Genomic DNA, 17,306 nt, shown 5'->3' on the forward strand with positions numbered 1-17,306 from the left:
ACATCTGATTACATGAAACAGTGCAGTTTGTGTATTGTGTCTTTATGGTTGAATAAATGTTTGTGTGATTACATCTGATTACATGAGACAGTGCCGTTTGTGTATTGTGTCTTTATGGTTGAAAAAATGTTTGTGTGATTACATATGATTACATGAAACAGTGCAGTTTGTGTATTGTGTCTTTATGGTTGAATAAATGTTTGTGTGATTACATATGATTACATGAAACAGTGCAGTTTGTGTATTGTGTCTTTATGGTTGAATAAATGTTTGTGTGATTACATCTGATTACATGAGACAGTGCCGTTTGTGTATTGTGTCTTTATGGTTGAAAAAATGTTTGTGTGATTACATATGATTACATGAAACAGTACAGTTTGTGTATTGTGTCTTTATGGTTGAATAAATGTTTGTGTCTGACTACATGAAACAGTGCAGTTTGTGTATTGTGTCTTTATGGTTGAATAAATGTTTGTGTCATTACATCTGATTACATGAAACAGTGCAGTTTGTGTATTGTGTCTTTATGGTTGAATAAATGTTTGTGTGATTACATCTGATTACATGAAACAGTTTGTGTATTGTGTCTTTACGGTTGAATAAATGTTTGTGTGATTACATATGATTACATGAAACAGTGCAGTTTGTGTATTGTGTCTTTATGGTTGAATATATGTTTGTGTGATTACATATGATTACATGAAACAGTGCAGTTTGTATATTGTGTCTTTATGGTTGAATAAATGTTTGTGTTATTACATCTGATTACATGAAACAGTGCAGTTTGTGTATTGTGTCTTTACGGTTGAATAAATGTTTGTGTCATTACATCTGATTACATGAAACAGTGCAGTTTGTGTATTGTGTCTTTATGGTTGAATAAATGTTTGTGTGATTACATGAAACAGTGCAGTTTGTGTATTGTGTCTTTATGGTTGAATAAATGTTTGTGTGATTACATGAAACAGTACAGTTTGTTTATTGTGTCTTTATGGTTGAATAAATGTTTGTGTGATTACATGAAACAGTGCAGTTTGTGTATTGTGTCTTTATGGTTGAATAAATGTTTGTGTGATTACATATGATTACATGAAACAGTGCAGTTTGTGTATTGTGTCTTTATGGTTGTGTGATTACATCTGATTACATGAAACAGTGCAGTTTGTGTATTGTGTCTTTATGGTTGAATAAATGTTTGTGTGATTACATCTGATTACATGAAACAGTGCAGTTTGTGTATTGTGTCGTTATGGTTGAATAAATGTTTGTGTGATTACATATGATTACATGAAACAGTTTGTGTATTGTGTCTTTATGGTTGAATAAATGTTTGTGTGATTACATATGATTACATGAGACAGTGCCGTTTGTGTATTGTGTCTTTATGGTTGAATAAATGTTTGTGTGATTACATATGATTACATGAAACAGTACAGTTTGTGTATTGTGTCTTTATAGTTGAATAAATGTTTGTGTCTGACTACATGAAACAGTGCAGTTTGTGTATTGTGTCTTTATGGTTGAATAAATGTTTGTGTCATTACATCTGATTACATGAAACAGTGCAGTTTGTGTATTGTGTCTTTATGGTTGAATAAATGTTTGTGTGATTACATCTGATTACATGAAACAGTTTGTGTATTGTGTCTTTACGGTTGAATAAATGTTTGTGTGATTACATCTGATTAGATGAAACAGTGCAGTTTGTGTATTGTGTCTTTATGGTTGTGTGATTACATATGATTACATGAAACAGTGCAGTTTGTGTATTGTGTCTTTATGGTTGAATAAATGTTTGTGTGATTACATCTGATTACATGAAACAGTGCAGTTTGTGTATTGTGTCTTTATGGTTGAATAAATGTTTGTGTGATTACATCTGATTACATGAAACAGTGCAGTTTGTGTATAGTGTCTTTATGGTTGAATAAATGTTTGTGTGATTACATATGATTACATGAAACAGTGCAGTTTGTGTGATTACATGAAACAGTGCAGTTTGTGTATTGTATCTTTATGGTTGAATAAATGTTTGTGTGATTACATATGATTACATGAAACAGTGCAGTTTGTGTATAGTGTCTTTATGGTTGAATAAATGTTTGTGTGATTACATATGATTACATGAAACAGTGCAGTTTGTGTGATTACATGAAACAGTGCAATTTGTGTATTGTATCTTTATGGTTGAATAAATGTTTGTGTGATTACATCTGATTACATGAAACAGTGCAGTTTGTGTATTGTGTCTTTATGGTTGAATAAATGTTTGTGTGATTACATCTGATTACATGAAACAGTGCAGTTTGTGTATTGTGTCTTTATGGTTGAATAAATGTTTGTGTGATTACATCTGATTACATGAAACAGTGCAGTTTGTGTATTGTGTCTTTATGGTTGAATAAATGTTTGTGTGATTACATCTGATTACATGAAACAGTGCAGTTTGTGTATTGTGTCTTTATGGTTGAATAAATGTTTGTGTTATTACATATGATTACATGAAACAGTGCAGTTTGTGTATTGTGTCTTTATGGTTGAATAAATGTTTGTGTGATTACATCTGATTACATGAAACAGTGCAGTTTGTGTTTTGTGTCTTTATGGTTGAATAAATGTTTGTGTGATTACATCTGATTACATGAAACAGTGCAGTTTGTGTATTGTGTCTTTATGGTTGTGTGATTACATATGATTACATGAAACAGTTTGTGTATTGTGTCTTTATGGTTGAATAAATGTTTGTGTTATTACATATGATTACATGAAACAGTACAGTTTGTGTATTGTGTCTTTATGGTTGAATAAATGTCTGTGTGATTACATATGATTACATGAAACAGTACAGTTTGTGTATTGTGTCTTTATGGTTGAATAAATGTTTGTGTGATTACATGAAACAGTGCAGTTTGTGTATTGTGTCTTTATGGTTGAATAAATGTTTGTGTGATTACATATGATTACATGAAACAGTGCAGTCTGTGTATTGTGTCTTTATGGTTGAATAAATGTTTGTGTGATTACATATGATTACATGAAACAGTGCAGTTTGTGTATTGTGTCTTTATGGTTGAATAAATGTTTGTGTGATTACATATGATTACATGAAACAGTGCAGTTTGTGTATAGTGTCTTTATGGTTGAATAAATGTTTGTGTGATTACATATGATTACATGAAACAGTGCAGTTTGTGTGATTACATGAAACAGTGCAGTTTGTGTATTGTATCTTTATGGTTGAATAAATGTTTGTGTGATTACATATGATTACATGAAACAGTGCAGTTTGTGTATTGTGTCTTTATGGTTGTGTGATTACATATGATTACATGAAACAGTGCAGTTTGTGTATTGTGTCTTTATGGTTGAATAAATGTTTGTGTGATTACATCTGATTACATGAAACAGTGCAGTTTGTGTATTGTGTCTTTACGGTTGAATAAATGTTTGTGTGATTACATGAAACAGTTTGTGTATTGTGTCTTTATGGTTGAATAAATGTTTGTGTGATTACATCTGATTACATGAAACAGTGCAGTTTGTGTATTGTGTCTTTATGGTTGAATAAATGTTTGTGTGATTTCATCTGATTACATGAAACAGTGCAGTTTGTGTATTGTGTATTTATGGTTGAATAAATGTTTGTGTGATTACATCTGATTACATGAAACAGTGCAGTTTGTGTATTGTGTCTTTATAGTTGTGTGATTACATCTGATTACATGAAACAGTGCAGTTTGTGTATTGTGTCTTTATGGTTGAATAAATGTTTGTGTGATTACATATGATTACATGAAACAGTGCAGTTTGTGTATTGTGTCTTTATGGTTGAATAAATGTTTGTGTGATTACATATGATTACATGAAACAGTGCCGTTTGTGTATTGTGTCTTTATGGTAGAATAAATGTTTGTGTGATTACATGAAACAGTGCAGTTTGTGTATTGTGTCTTTATGGTTGAATAAATGTTTGTGTGATTACATCTGATTACATGAAACAGTGCAGTTTGTGTATTGTGTCTTTATGGTTGAATAAATGTTTGTGTGATTACATGAAACAGTGCAGTTTGTGTATTGTGTCTTTATGGTTGAATAAATGTTTGTGTGATTACATGAAACAGTACAGTTTGTTTATTGTGTCTTTATGGTTGAATAAATGTTTGTGTGATTACATGAAACAGTGCAGTTTGTGTATTGTGTCTTTATGGTTGAATAAATGTTTGTGTGATTACATATGATTACATGAAACAGTGCAGTTTGTGTATTGTGTCTTTATGGTTGTGTGATTACATCTGATTACATGAAACAGTGCAGTTTGTGTATTGTGTCTTTATGGTTGAATAAATGTTTGTGTGATTACATCTGATTACATGAAACAGTGCAGTTTGTGTATTGTGTCGTTATGGTTGAATAAATGTTTGTGTGATTACATATGATTACATGAAACAGTTTGTGTATTGTGTCTTTATGGTTGAATAAATGTTTGTGTGATTACATATGATTACATGAGACAGTGCCGTTTGTGTATTGTGTCTTTATGGTTGAATAAATGTTTGTGTGATTACATATGATTACATGAAACAGTACAGTTTGTGTATTGTGTCTTTATAGTTGAATAAATGTTTGTGTCTGACTACATGAAACAGTGCAGTTTGTGTATTGTGTCTTTATGGTTGAATAAATGTTTGTGTCATTACATCTGATTACATGAGACAGTGCAGTTTGTGTATTGTGTCTTTATGGTTGAATAAATGTTTGTGTTATTACATATGATTACATGAAACAGTGCAGTTTGTGTATTGTGTCTTTACGGTTGAATAAATGTTTGTGTGATTACATATGATTACATGAAACAGTGCAGTTTGTGTATTGTGTCTTTATGGTTGAATATATGTTTGTGTGATTACATATGATTACATGAAACAGTGCAGTTTGTATATTGTGTCTTTATGGTTGAATAAATGTTTGTGTTATTACATCTGATTACATGAAACAGTGCAGTTTGTGTATTGTGTCTTTACGGTTGAATAAATGTTTGTGTCATTACATCTGATTACATGAAACAGTGCAGTTTGTGTATTGTGTCTTTATGGTTGAATAAATGTTTGTGTGATTACATGAAACAGTGCAGTTTGTGTATTGTGTCTTTATGGTTGAATAAATGTTTGTGTGATTACATGAAACAGTACAGTTTGTTTATTGTGTCTTTATGGTTGAATAAATGTTTGTGTGATTACATGAAACAGTGCAGTTTGTGTATTGTGTCTTTATGGTTGAATAAATGTTTGTGTGATTACATATGATTACATGAAACAGTGCAGTTTGTGTATTGTGTCTTTATGGTTGTGTGATTACATCTGATTACATGAAACAGTGCAGTTTGTGTATTGTGTCTTTATGGTTGAATAAATGTTTGTGTGATTACATCTGATTACATGAAACAGTGCAGTTTGTGTATTGTGTCGTTATGGTTGAATAAATGTTTGTGTGATTACATATGATTACATGAAACAGTTTGTGTATTGTGTCTTTATGGTTGAATAAATGTTTGTGTGATTACATATGATTACATGAGACAGTGCCGTTTGTGTATTGTGTCTTTATGGTTGAATAAATGTTTGTGTGATTACATATGATTACATGAAACAGTACAGTTTGTGTATTGTGTCTTTATAGTTGAATAAATGTTTGTGTCTGACTACATGAAACAGTGCAGTTTGTGTATTGTGTCTTTATGGTTGAATAAATGTTTGTGTCATTACATCTGATTACATGAAACAGTGCAGTTTGTGTATTGTGTCTTTATGGTTGAATAAATGTTTGTGTGATTACATCTGATTACATGAAACAGTTTGTGTATTGTGTCTTTACGGTTGAATAAATGTTTGTGTGATTACATCTGATTAGATGAAACAGTGCAGTTTGTGTATTGTGTCTTTATGGTTGTGTGATTACATATGATTACATGAAACAGTGCAGTTTGTGTATTGTGTCTTTATGGTTGAATAAATGTTTGTGTGATTACATCTGATTACATGAAACAGTGCAGTTTGTGTATTGTGTCTTTATGGTTGAATAAATGTTTGTGTGATTACATCTGATTACATGAAACAGTGCAGTTTGTGTATAGTGTCTTTATGGTTGAATAAATGTTTGTGTGATTACATATGATTACATGAAACAGTGCAGTTTGTGTGATTACATGAAACAGTGCAGTTTGTGTATTGTATCTTTATGGTTGAATAAATGTTTGTGTGATTACATATGATTACATGAAACAGTGCAGTTTGTGTATAGTGTCTTTATGGTTGAATAAATGTTTGTGTGATTACATATGATTACATGAAACAGTGCAGTTTGTGTGATTACATGAAACAGTGCAATTTGTGTATTGTATCTTTATGGTTGAATAAATGTTTGTGTGATTACATCTGATTACATGAAACAGTGCAGTTTGTGTATTGTGTCTTTATGGTTGAATAAATGTTTGTGTGATTACATCTGATTACATGAAACAGTGCAGTTTGTGTATTGTGTCTTTATGGTTGAATAAATGTTTGTGTGATTACATCTGATTACATGAAACAGTGCAGTTTGTGTATTGTGTCTTTATGGTTGAATAAATGTTTGTGTGATTACATCTGATTACATGAAACAGTGCAGTTTGTGTATTGTGTCTTTATGGTTGAATAAATGTTTGTGTTATTACATATGATTACATGAAACAGTGCAGTTTGTGTATTGTGTCTTTATGGTTGAATAAATGTTTGTGTGATTACATCTGATTACATGAAACAGTGCAGTTTGTGTTTTGTGTCTTTATGGTTGAATAAATGTTTGTGTGATTACATCTGATTACATGAAACAGTGCAGTTTGTGTATTGTGTCTTTATGGTTGTGTGATTACATATGATTACATGAAACAGTTTGTGTATTGTGTCTTTATGGTTGAATAAATGTTTGTGTTATTACATATGATTACATGAAACAGTACAGTTTGTGTATTGTGTCTTTATGGTTGAATAAATGTTTGTGTGATTACATATGATTACATGAAACAGTACAGTTTGTGTATTGTGTCTTTATGGTTGAATAAATGTTTGTGTGATTACATGAAACAGTGCAGTTTGTGTATTGTGTCTTTATGGTTGAATAAATGTTTGTGTGATTACATATGATTACATGAAACAGTGCAGTCTGTGTATTGTGTCTTTATGGTTGAATAAATGTTTGTGTGATTACATATGATTACATGAAACAGTGCAGTTTGTGTATTGTGTCTTTATGGTTGAATAAATGTTTGTGTGATTACATATGATTACATGAAACAGTGCAGTTTGTGTATAGTGTCTTTATGGTTGAATAAATGTTTGTGTGATTACATATGATTACATGAAACAGTGCAGTTTGTGTGATTACATGAAACAGTGCAGTTTGTGTATTGTATCTTTATGGTTGAATAAATGTTTGTGTGATTACATATGATTACATGAAACAGTGCAGTTTGTGTATTGTGTCTTTATGGTTGAATAAATGTTTGTGTGATTACATCTGATTACATGAAACAGTGCAGTTTGTGTATTGTGTCTTTACGGTTGAATAAATGTTTGTGTGATTACATGAAACAGTTTGTGTATTGTGTCTTTATGGTTGAATAAATGTTTGTGTGATTACATCTGATTACATGAAACAGTGCAGTTTGTGTATTGTGTCTTTATGGTTGAATAAATGTTTGTGTGATTTCATCTGATTACATGAAACAGTGCAGTTTGTGTATTGTGTATTTATGGTTGAATAAATGTTTGTGTGATTACATCTGATTACATGAAACAGTGCAGTTTGTGTATTGTGTCTTTATAGTTGTGTGATTACATCTGATTACATGAAACAGTGCAGTTTGTGTATTGTGTCTTTATGGTTGAATAAATGTTTGTGTGATTACATATGATTACATGAAACAGTGCAGTTTGTGTATTGTGTCTTTATGGTTGAATAAATGTTTGTGTGATTACATATGATTACATGAAACAGTGCCGTTTGTGTATTGTGTCTTTATGGTAGAATAAATGTTTGTGTGATTACATGAAACAGTGCAGTTTGTGTATTGTGTCTTTATGGTTGAATAAATGTTTGTGTGATTACATCTGATTACATGAAACAGTGCAGTTTGTGTATTGTGTCTTTATGGTTGAATAAATGTTTGTGTGATTACATGAAACAGTGCAGTTTGTGTATTGTGTCTTTATGGTTGAATAAATGTTTGTGTGATTACATGAAACAGTACAGTTTGTTTATTGTGTCTTTATGGTTGAATAAATGTTTGTGTGATTACATGAAACAGTGCAGTTTGTGTATTGTGTCTTTATGGTTGAATAAATGTTTGTGTGATTACATATGATTACATGAAACAGTGCAGTTTGTGTATTGTGTCTTTATGGTTGTGTGATTACATCTGATTACATGAAACAGTGCAGTTTGTGTATTGTGTCTTTATGGTTGAATAAATGTTTGTGTGATTACATCTGATTACATGAAACAGTGCAGTTTGTGTATTGTGTCGTTATGGTTGAATAAATGTTTGTGTGATTACATATGATTACATGAAACAGTTTGTGTATTGTGTCTTTATGGTTGAATAAATGTTTGTGTGATTACATATGATTACATGAGACAGTGCCGTTTGTGTATTGTGTCTTTATGGTTGAATAAATGTTTGTGTGATTACATATGATTACATGAAACAGTACAGTTTGTGTATTGTGTCTTTATAGTTGAATAAATGTTTGTGTCTGACTACATGAAACAGTGCAGTTTGTGTATTGTGTCTTTATGGTTGAATAAATGTTTGTGTCATTACATCTGATTACATGAAACAGTGCAGTTTGTGTATTGTGTCTTTATGGTTGAATAAATGTTTGTGTGATTACATCTGATTACATGAAACAGTTTGTGTATTGTGTCTTTACGGTTGAATAAATGTTTGTGTGATTACATCTGATTAGATGAAACAGTGCAGTTTGTGTATTGTGTCTTTATGGTTGTGTGATTACATATGATTACATGAAACAGTGCAGTTTGTGTATTGTGTCTTTATGGTTGAATAAATGTTTGTGTGATTACATCTGATTACATGAAACAGTGCAGTTTGTGTATTGTGTCTTTATGGTTGAATAAATGTTTGTGTGATTACATCTGATTACATGAAACAGTGCAGTTTGTGTATAGTGTCTTTATGGTTGAATAAATGTTTGTGTGATTACATCTGATTACATGAAACAGTGCCGTTTGTGTGATTACATGAAACAGTGCAGTTTGTGTATTGTATCTTTATGGTTGAATAAATGTTTGTGTGATTACATATGATTACATGAAACAGTGCAGTTTGTGTGATTACATGAAACAGTGCAATTTGTGTATTGTATCTTTATGGTTGAATAAATGTTTGTGTGATTACATCTGATTACATGAAACAGTGCAGTTTGTGTATTGTGTCTTTATGGTTGAATAAATGTTTGTGTGATTACATCTGATTACATGAAACAGTGCAGTTTGTGTACTGTGTCTTTATGGTTGTGTGATTACATATGATTACATGAAACAGTGCAGTTTGTGTATTGTGTCTTTATGGTTGAATAAATGTTTGTGTTATTACATATGATTACATGAAACAGTGCAGTTTGTGTATTGTGTCTTTATGGTTGAATAAATGTTTGTGTGATTACATCTGATTACATGAAACAGTGCAGTTTGTGTTTTGTGTCTTTATGGTTGAATAAATGTTTGTGTGATTACATCTGATTACATGAAACAGTGCAGTTTGTGTATTGTGTCTTTATGGTTGTGTGATTACATATGATTACATGAAACAGTTTGTGTATTGTGTCTTTATGGTTGAATAAATGTTTGTGTGATTACATATGATTACATGAAACAGTACAGTTTGTGTATTGTGTCTTTATGGTTGAATAAATGTTTGTGTGATTACATCTGATTACATGAAACAGTGCAGTTTGTGTATTGTGTCTTTATGGTTGAATAAATGTTTGTGTGATTACATGAAACAGTGCAGTTTGTGTATTGTGTCTTTATGGTTGAATAAATGTTTGTGTGATTACATATGATTACATGAAACAGTGCAGTCTGTGTATTGTGTCTTTATGGTTGAATAAATGTTTGTGTGATTACATATGATTACATGAAACAGTGCAGTTTGTGTATTGTGTCTTTATGGTTGAATAAATGTTTGTGTGATTACATATGATTACATGAAACAGTGCAGTTTGTGTATAGTGTCTTTATGGTTGAATAAATGTTTGTGTGATTACATATGATTACATGAAACAGTGCAGTTTGTGTGATTACATGAAACAGTGCAGTTTGTGTATTGTATCTTTATGGTTGAATAAATGTTTGTGTGATTACATCTGATTACATGAAACAGTGCAGTTTGTGTATTGTGTCTTTATGGTTGTGTGATTACATATGATTACATGAAACAGTGCAGTTTGTGTATTGTGTCTTTATGGTTGAATAAATGTTTGTGTGATTACATCTGATTACATGAAACAGTGCAGTTTGTGTATTGTGTCTTTATGGTTGAATAAATGTTTGTGTGATTACATCTGATTACATGAAACAGTGCAGTTTGTGTATTGTGTCTTTACGGTTGAATAAATGTTTGTGTGATTACATGAAACAGTTTGTGTATTGTGTCTTTATGGTTGAATAAATGTTTGTGTGATTACATCTGATTACATGAAACAGTGCAGTTTGTGTATTGTGTCTTTATGGTTGAATAAATGTTTGTGTGATTACATCTGATTACATGAAACAGTGCAGTTTGTGTATTGTGTATTTATGGTTGAATAAATGTTTGTGTGATTACATCTGATTACATGAAACAGTGCAGTTTGTGTATTGTGTCTTTATAGTTGTGTGATTACATCTGATTACATGAAACAGTGCAGTTTGTGTATTGTGTCTTTATGGTTGAATAAATGTTTGTGTGATTACATATGATTACATGAAACAGTGCAGTTTGTGTATTGTGTCTTTATGGTTGAATAAATGTTTGTGTGATTACATATGATTACATGAAACAGTGCCGTTTGTGTATTGTGTCTTTATGGTAGAATAAATGTTTGTGTGATTACATGAAACAGTGCAGTTTGTGTATTGTGTCTTTATGGTTGAATAAATGTTTGTGTGATTACATCTGATTACATGAAACAGTGCAGTTTGTGTATTGTGTCTTTATTGTTGAATAAATGTTTGTGTGATTACATCTGATTACATGAAACAGTGCAGTTTGTGTATTGTGTCTTTATGGTTGAATAAATGTTTGTGTGATTACATCTGATTACATGAGACAGTGCAGTTTGTGTATTGTGTCTTTATGGTTGAATAAATGTTTGTGTTATTACATATGATTACATGAAACAGTGCAGTTTGTGTATTGTGTCTTTATGGTTGAATAAATGTTTGTGTTATTACATATGATTACATGAAACAGTGCAGTTTGTGTATTGTGTCTTTATGGTTGAATAAATGTTTGTGTGATTACATATGATTACATGAAACAGTGCAGTTTGTGTATTGTGTCTTTATGGTTGAATAAATGTTTGTGTGATTATATATGATTACATGAAACAGTTTGTGTATTGTGTCTTTATGGTTGAATAAATGTTTGTGTGATTACATATGATTACATGAAACAGTGCAGTTTGTGTATTGTGTCTTTATGGTTGAATAAATGTTTGTGTGATTACATATGATTACATGAAACAGTGCAGTTTGTGTATTGTGTCTTTATGGTTGAATAAATGTTTGTGTGATTGCATAAGATTACATGAAACAGTGCAGTTTGTGTATTGTGTTTTTATGGTTGAATAAATGTTTGTGTGATTACATCTGATTACATGAAACAGTACAGTTTGTGTGCTGTGTCTTTTTGGTTGAATAAATGTTTGTGTGATTACATATGATTACATGAAACAGTTTGTGTATTGTGTCTTTACGGTTGAATAAATGTTTGTGTGATTACATCTGATTAGATGAAACAGTGCAGTTTGTGTATTGTGTCTTTATGGTTGTGTGATTACATATGATTACATGAAACAGTGCAGTTTGTGTATTGTGTCTTTATGGTTGAATAAATGTTTGTGTGATTACATCTGATTACATGAAACAGTGCAGTTTGTGTATTGTGTCTTTATGGTTGAATAAATGTTTGTGTGATTACATGAAACAGTACAGTTTGTGTATTGTGTCTTTATGGTTGAATAAATGTTTGTCTTTTAATACAGTGCTGTGGGGCAAACCTTTACCTTAGCCACCACTCAAGATGCCACTAAGGATATTGTTCGCAATTGAGCAGTCATTTTACCCCTTGGCTGCCAGAAACATACAAATCAATCATTTTACCTCTACTTTGGTAACTAATAACACACATAAATAGAAGTGATTTGACCCCCACCCCCCTCAACTGCCCCTCACTTCTTTCTGTACAATATTTGTAATGCATTGAGGCATTGGAGGTCTTGTACATTTAGCCAACACTCAGTGGGCTAGATTACAAGTGGAGCGCTATATATTGCTTTTATGAAATCGATATTAGCGATACACTTTGTAATACCAGCACATGATAATGTGCACTGGTATTACACTGGTATTACACTGGTATTATTACAACTCAGTCACAATGTGAATGCAAGCTTGTGTTTGCATTGCTAGGAAGCATTTTGCTCACAACAGCACGCTTCTATAGGCTCCTATGGGAGCCTCGTTCTGATGCCGTCAAATGTCCTTGTTTGCACAATAATGTAGCGCTCCACTAGTAATCTAGCCCAGGGTCTTTAAAAAAACTGGACATTTAAGTGTACAGTATTTTTGTGAACATTTTAGTGTACGGCCTGCTAAATACGGGACACCTGGTAACCCTAACAGGTGGTAATGCCAATAATCTAAAGACCATTGTGTGGATATACACACACATGTATGTAAATATATGTATATATATATATATATATATTGTGACAGGGTGGAAGAATGGGGTTTACATAAGCAGGAGGTTAGAGGGAGCTGTTAACGGTCTCCCAGAGCTCACATACCTATAGTGCATGCAAATAGTGAGGCGCTTTTTTATAGTTCTGTGTGAGGCAGTCAGTCTTTCTCAGTGCTTGATGGTTAAAAACCTCTCTGCTCTGGTAAAATATTCTAAAATGATTCTCCAGTACTGCAAGATCAATAGTTAGATTTTCAAAATGTTGATTTTGCTTTACTTCTCCAAGGGGCATTCCCTGCATTTCTGTATGTGAAGGATATACAAGCCCAGGGCAATATAGCACTGCATGACATGAGAGTCCTGCTGCATTTACACTTTGTGCTTTGTATTCTATAAGACTTTGCACTTCAGATCAAATTTTATGACATTCAAATTTTGCACTTTATATTTTAAATTTTATTTTGTAAACCGCAGTGTATTTAGGATTTTACCAATTTGAATTATACTTTTACAGTTTCTGTTTAACTTTAACAAATTAGGATCATACTTTGTATATGTATGTGTATCTTTTACAAATTACATTGCAATTTGTATTGCAGTATACACCAATTTCCATAGAACTGCAATAATAGACACTACTATAAAGAATAATATGCACAGATACTGATATAAAAATCCAGTATAAAACCGTTTAAAAACCTACTTAGAAGTTTCCAGTTTAGCTCTGTTTAAAAGGTTACTGGAACACCCACTGCAAGTGGGAAAGATCAGACACTCCCCCTCCCCCTTCATTTGCATATGAAAAGACCATTTACACAAACAGGAGCACGCTGGAGTAGGTATACGTTGGTATTCTCCTAAAACTTTGTGGCTTGGTTAGGAGTCTGAAAGACAGAGCAATGTTATTTAAAAATAAGCAAAACTATTCATTTAAAAAAAAAAAAAAAAAAAAACTTTATGGGTTATATAAATAGATCATCTACAAAACATTTATGCAAAGAAAAAATAAGTGTATAATGCCCCTTTAAAATAAAACTAAAAAACTGTCAGCTTTAGTTTCCCAGAGAACTTCATGACTTTGTATTGGCCAATTAATAAAACATTCTCTAGTTTGGAGAACAATTATCGTGCAGTCTTCACAAGGGTAGAACCTGGAAGTCACAGAGAGATGAGAGATATGTTATATAGAAAGTAATGAAGCTCTCTGGGATATAACATTTCACATGGGAGAGAGAAGGTAACTGGAAAAAATCTGGAGTTGATATAAAGACTCAGTTTGCATCAATTCCAAATTAAACTGAAATGTTTTCACTACAATTTAACTTGCATTTGACTATATTTTATTATATATTACTTTTCTGTTAGTTAGAATAAGTGTATTGTGAATTTTAAACAAACTTAACCTGCATACAGCTGGCGAGATAAATCAGTGAGACCAGTTTGTTTAAAAAGTTTACGTTAGTAGGTTTTTATTTTGGTGTTTTCCTGTTTTGATTCATTTTTGTAGCAATTTAAAAGGACAGTGTACCCATATATTATGTAACAATAAAAAGACCGAGATTGGGCAACTACTGGCTGTCCTGACTTGTAACCTATATATATGAAAAAAAAGCATACATTATTGTTGTATTTTTCAGAATACAAAATATGTTCTATTTGTGCCTTTTGACTTGCTCCACCTTGGTCTCAGGGGAGATACACGCCTGATCAGGCAGCATGAGGGTTAAGAGATGAAGCTTTATCGCCTCTTCTGTGCTTCAAGGAGAAGATATCAGATATATAGCTACTGTCCGGTCATATCTGATACGTAGCCGCCAATCTGAACCTATCTAAGTCTTGGTTTTCTTTTTTCAGGAAAGCGCGTGTGTCTCGGAGAGAACCTGGCCCGCATGGAGCTCTTTCTCCTCTTCTGCTCCCTACTTCAGAGATTCACGTTCAGCTTTGCTCCAGGGAACAAGCCCCATAGTGTGAAATCTCTTAGAGAGAACAAGTTCATGTTTATCTCGTCTTCCCAGCTCTGTGCCATTCCACGGAACTCTTCATCCAATTGACAGTGACCACTGTATATATTCACAATATGACGAACAAATGGAACGCACAAGATCTCTGTACACTGAAGTATTGTTAACAAAAGCAAGTTATGGTCCTAGAGTGAATACAACATATTGTGATACCTTTTATTGGGCTAAATGATTCATAAAACTATATATACTACATTGAATAAGCCTTCAAGACCTCAAAGCTACATTTTTTAGATATAAGGGGTGATTATAATCTTATAGAAAAATATATCTAATGGTTTTCTACAGAAAAAAACATCTATTAAGTCTGTTTAATTTCTGTAGTTAAATCAGTTGATATGTTTTCTTTAAGGATTGTGATTCACCCCATAATCAGCCTATAGGTCCTGATGATGAAAAGCTCGCCACCATGGAGAGAAACCACACAAAATCTTTTAGATCTTATATTTTAATATAGAAGTCTCTCCTTCACATACAGAGAACCCCACAGAGTCAAGATATAAATTGTGTTTGAGTTACCTGCCCATACTGATAAGACTTATTAGATCATCTCGTCTGAGAGGAGATCTTTAGATCATAAGGCCCATGGTGAGATGTCACTATTTGTGTATGTTGCAGTAGACAATAAAGTGATTCTAGGGTAGTGGAGGGAGAACATGAAATATGGGGAGAGATAAAATATCAGGAAAAAAGGAGAATTAAAGGGACAAGAGAAGAAATGTGAAGGGAAGAGAAAAATGTAAAATATAAAGACAACATGTAAGAGAAACACAGATAAAGTATAAAGGATGTAGAGAATAAATTATGCATCAAACTGAGAGTTACCATTAGTATTAAGTTTGGGGCCGTTAAGGTCCTCTCCTTATTGTTTGCACCACAGACACAGGGCTAGATTTTATAAAGCTCTCGGGTCTGGTAAAATTCTATAAGAATGCTCTCTAGTTTTATCTACTTCTCTAGTGGAATTATATAAAGCCACCTTTTTACCATGAAAACAGGGTGTCTCACTATGGAGTGTATACTGTATTTTAGTATGAGAAGGAGATACAGACATTACAAAAGTGCACAATGAAAATCGTAATTTAAAAATCAAACAAAATGCATAATTGAACCATTCACACAAAAATACTAAGGAAAAATTGATTATTAAAGCTGCATCAAAAATTGTATTTTATAAAAAACATAAATATTGTATTTAAATTACGCAGAATTTAAGTTACAATTTGGAAAAAATCCAACACATAATTAAAATGGGCTGAACAAGGCCATTCGATGGGAGTACATGAAATTGTTTTTTAAATCCCATTCTAATTCTATAAATGTTTCCCCCTACAGATCTCACTGTTTTTTCTGGTAACTTAAAAGTTGGCAAGCTTTTGTCAAAATACTCAAACACTTATTACTCTGAAAGGGGAACCTATGCATACAAAAATAACTGCAAATTTAAGGTACAGTGCAATGAAAACAGCGTCCTTTGATTTGTAATGAAGGTGAAACATACTCCAGGGTCTCCCTCTGTACTTTGCCCTCCATTGCAAACTTTTATGTAACAGAGAGCTCTCATTAATTCTCTGGGGGACATCTCACCACTGCAAATGTCGTTGGGGACAACCACGTCTAGACCAGCAAATTGTATAGAATTGTCCCCACAGTGTTTGAATGCTGCTGCGCCTGAAATATTAATAGTTTTCACTAGAAACCTTTTTGCTAACACAAGTGTATGTTTGTAGTATCAGTGATAATTAGTTCTTAGTCTGCATTCATGTATTGATTAAAGGACCAGTAACACCTTGAGATTGTTATATAAAATGTTTATTAATGTGTAATTAAACAACTTATTTTTATATTTTCATAATTTAGTTTGCTCCCTTTTCATGTAATTTAACTCTGAAAACTGAGGTTTTTCTAATTCCTAGAACTTAAAATGCACCTGCTCCCAATTGTGATCACTATGTCCTTTGTAATTGTATCAATCAGCTAATCATTAAATTAAAGACCAAAGTGTGTGATTGTTAATTTATTGCCCTGTTTCAAAACAATGGTTTAACCATCTTACTTTCTAAGTAAGTGGTTTAACCCCTTAACGACCAAGGATGTGCCAGGCACGTCCTACAAAAAACGGTTGTTAACAACCAAGGACGTGCCTGGCACATCCTCAGGGTTTTCAAGCGCTGGAAGTGATTGTGATTACTTCCAGCCGTTTTCAGGGTATTGCAGTGATGCCTCGATATTAAGGCATCCTGCAATACCCTTTTTTAAGCAACCGATGCAGCGAGAGCCAC

At 32.3% G+C, this 17,306-nt stretch overlaps 1 protein-coding gene across 1 annotated transcript in view; it reads left to right on the top strand.

Moving 5' to 3' along the window:
- Window positions 1-17,028, top strand: part of LOC128661205 (cytochrome P450 2C38) — a 233,922-nt gene extending 216,894 nt beyond the window's left edge. Inside the window, exon 10 of the mRNA XM_053715461.1 lies at window positions 14,858-17,028. Coding sequence (XP_053571436.1) covers window positions 14,858-15,054 — 197 coding nt within the window. The 3' untranslated portion in view covers window positions 15,055-17,028. The remainder of the gene's footprint in view (window positions 1-14,857) is intronic.
- Window positions 17,029-17,306: the final 278 nt, after the last annotated feature.

This window comes from Bombina bombina, chromosome 5, assembly GCF_027579735.1.
Source record: "Bombina bombina isolate aBomBom1 chromosome 5, aBomBom1.pri, whole genome shotgun sequence".
NCBI lineage: Eukaryota > Metazoa > Chordata > Amphibia > Anura > Bombinatoridae > Bombina > Bombina bombina.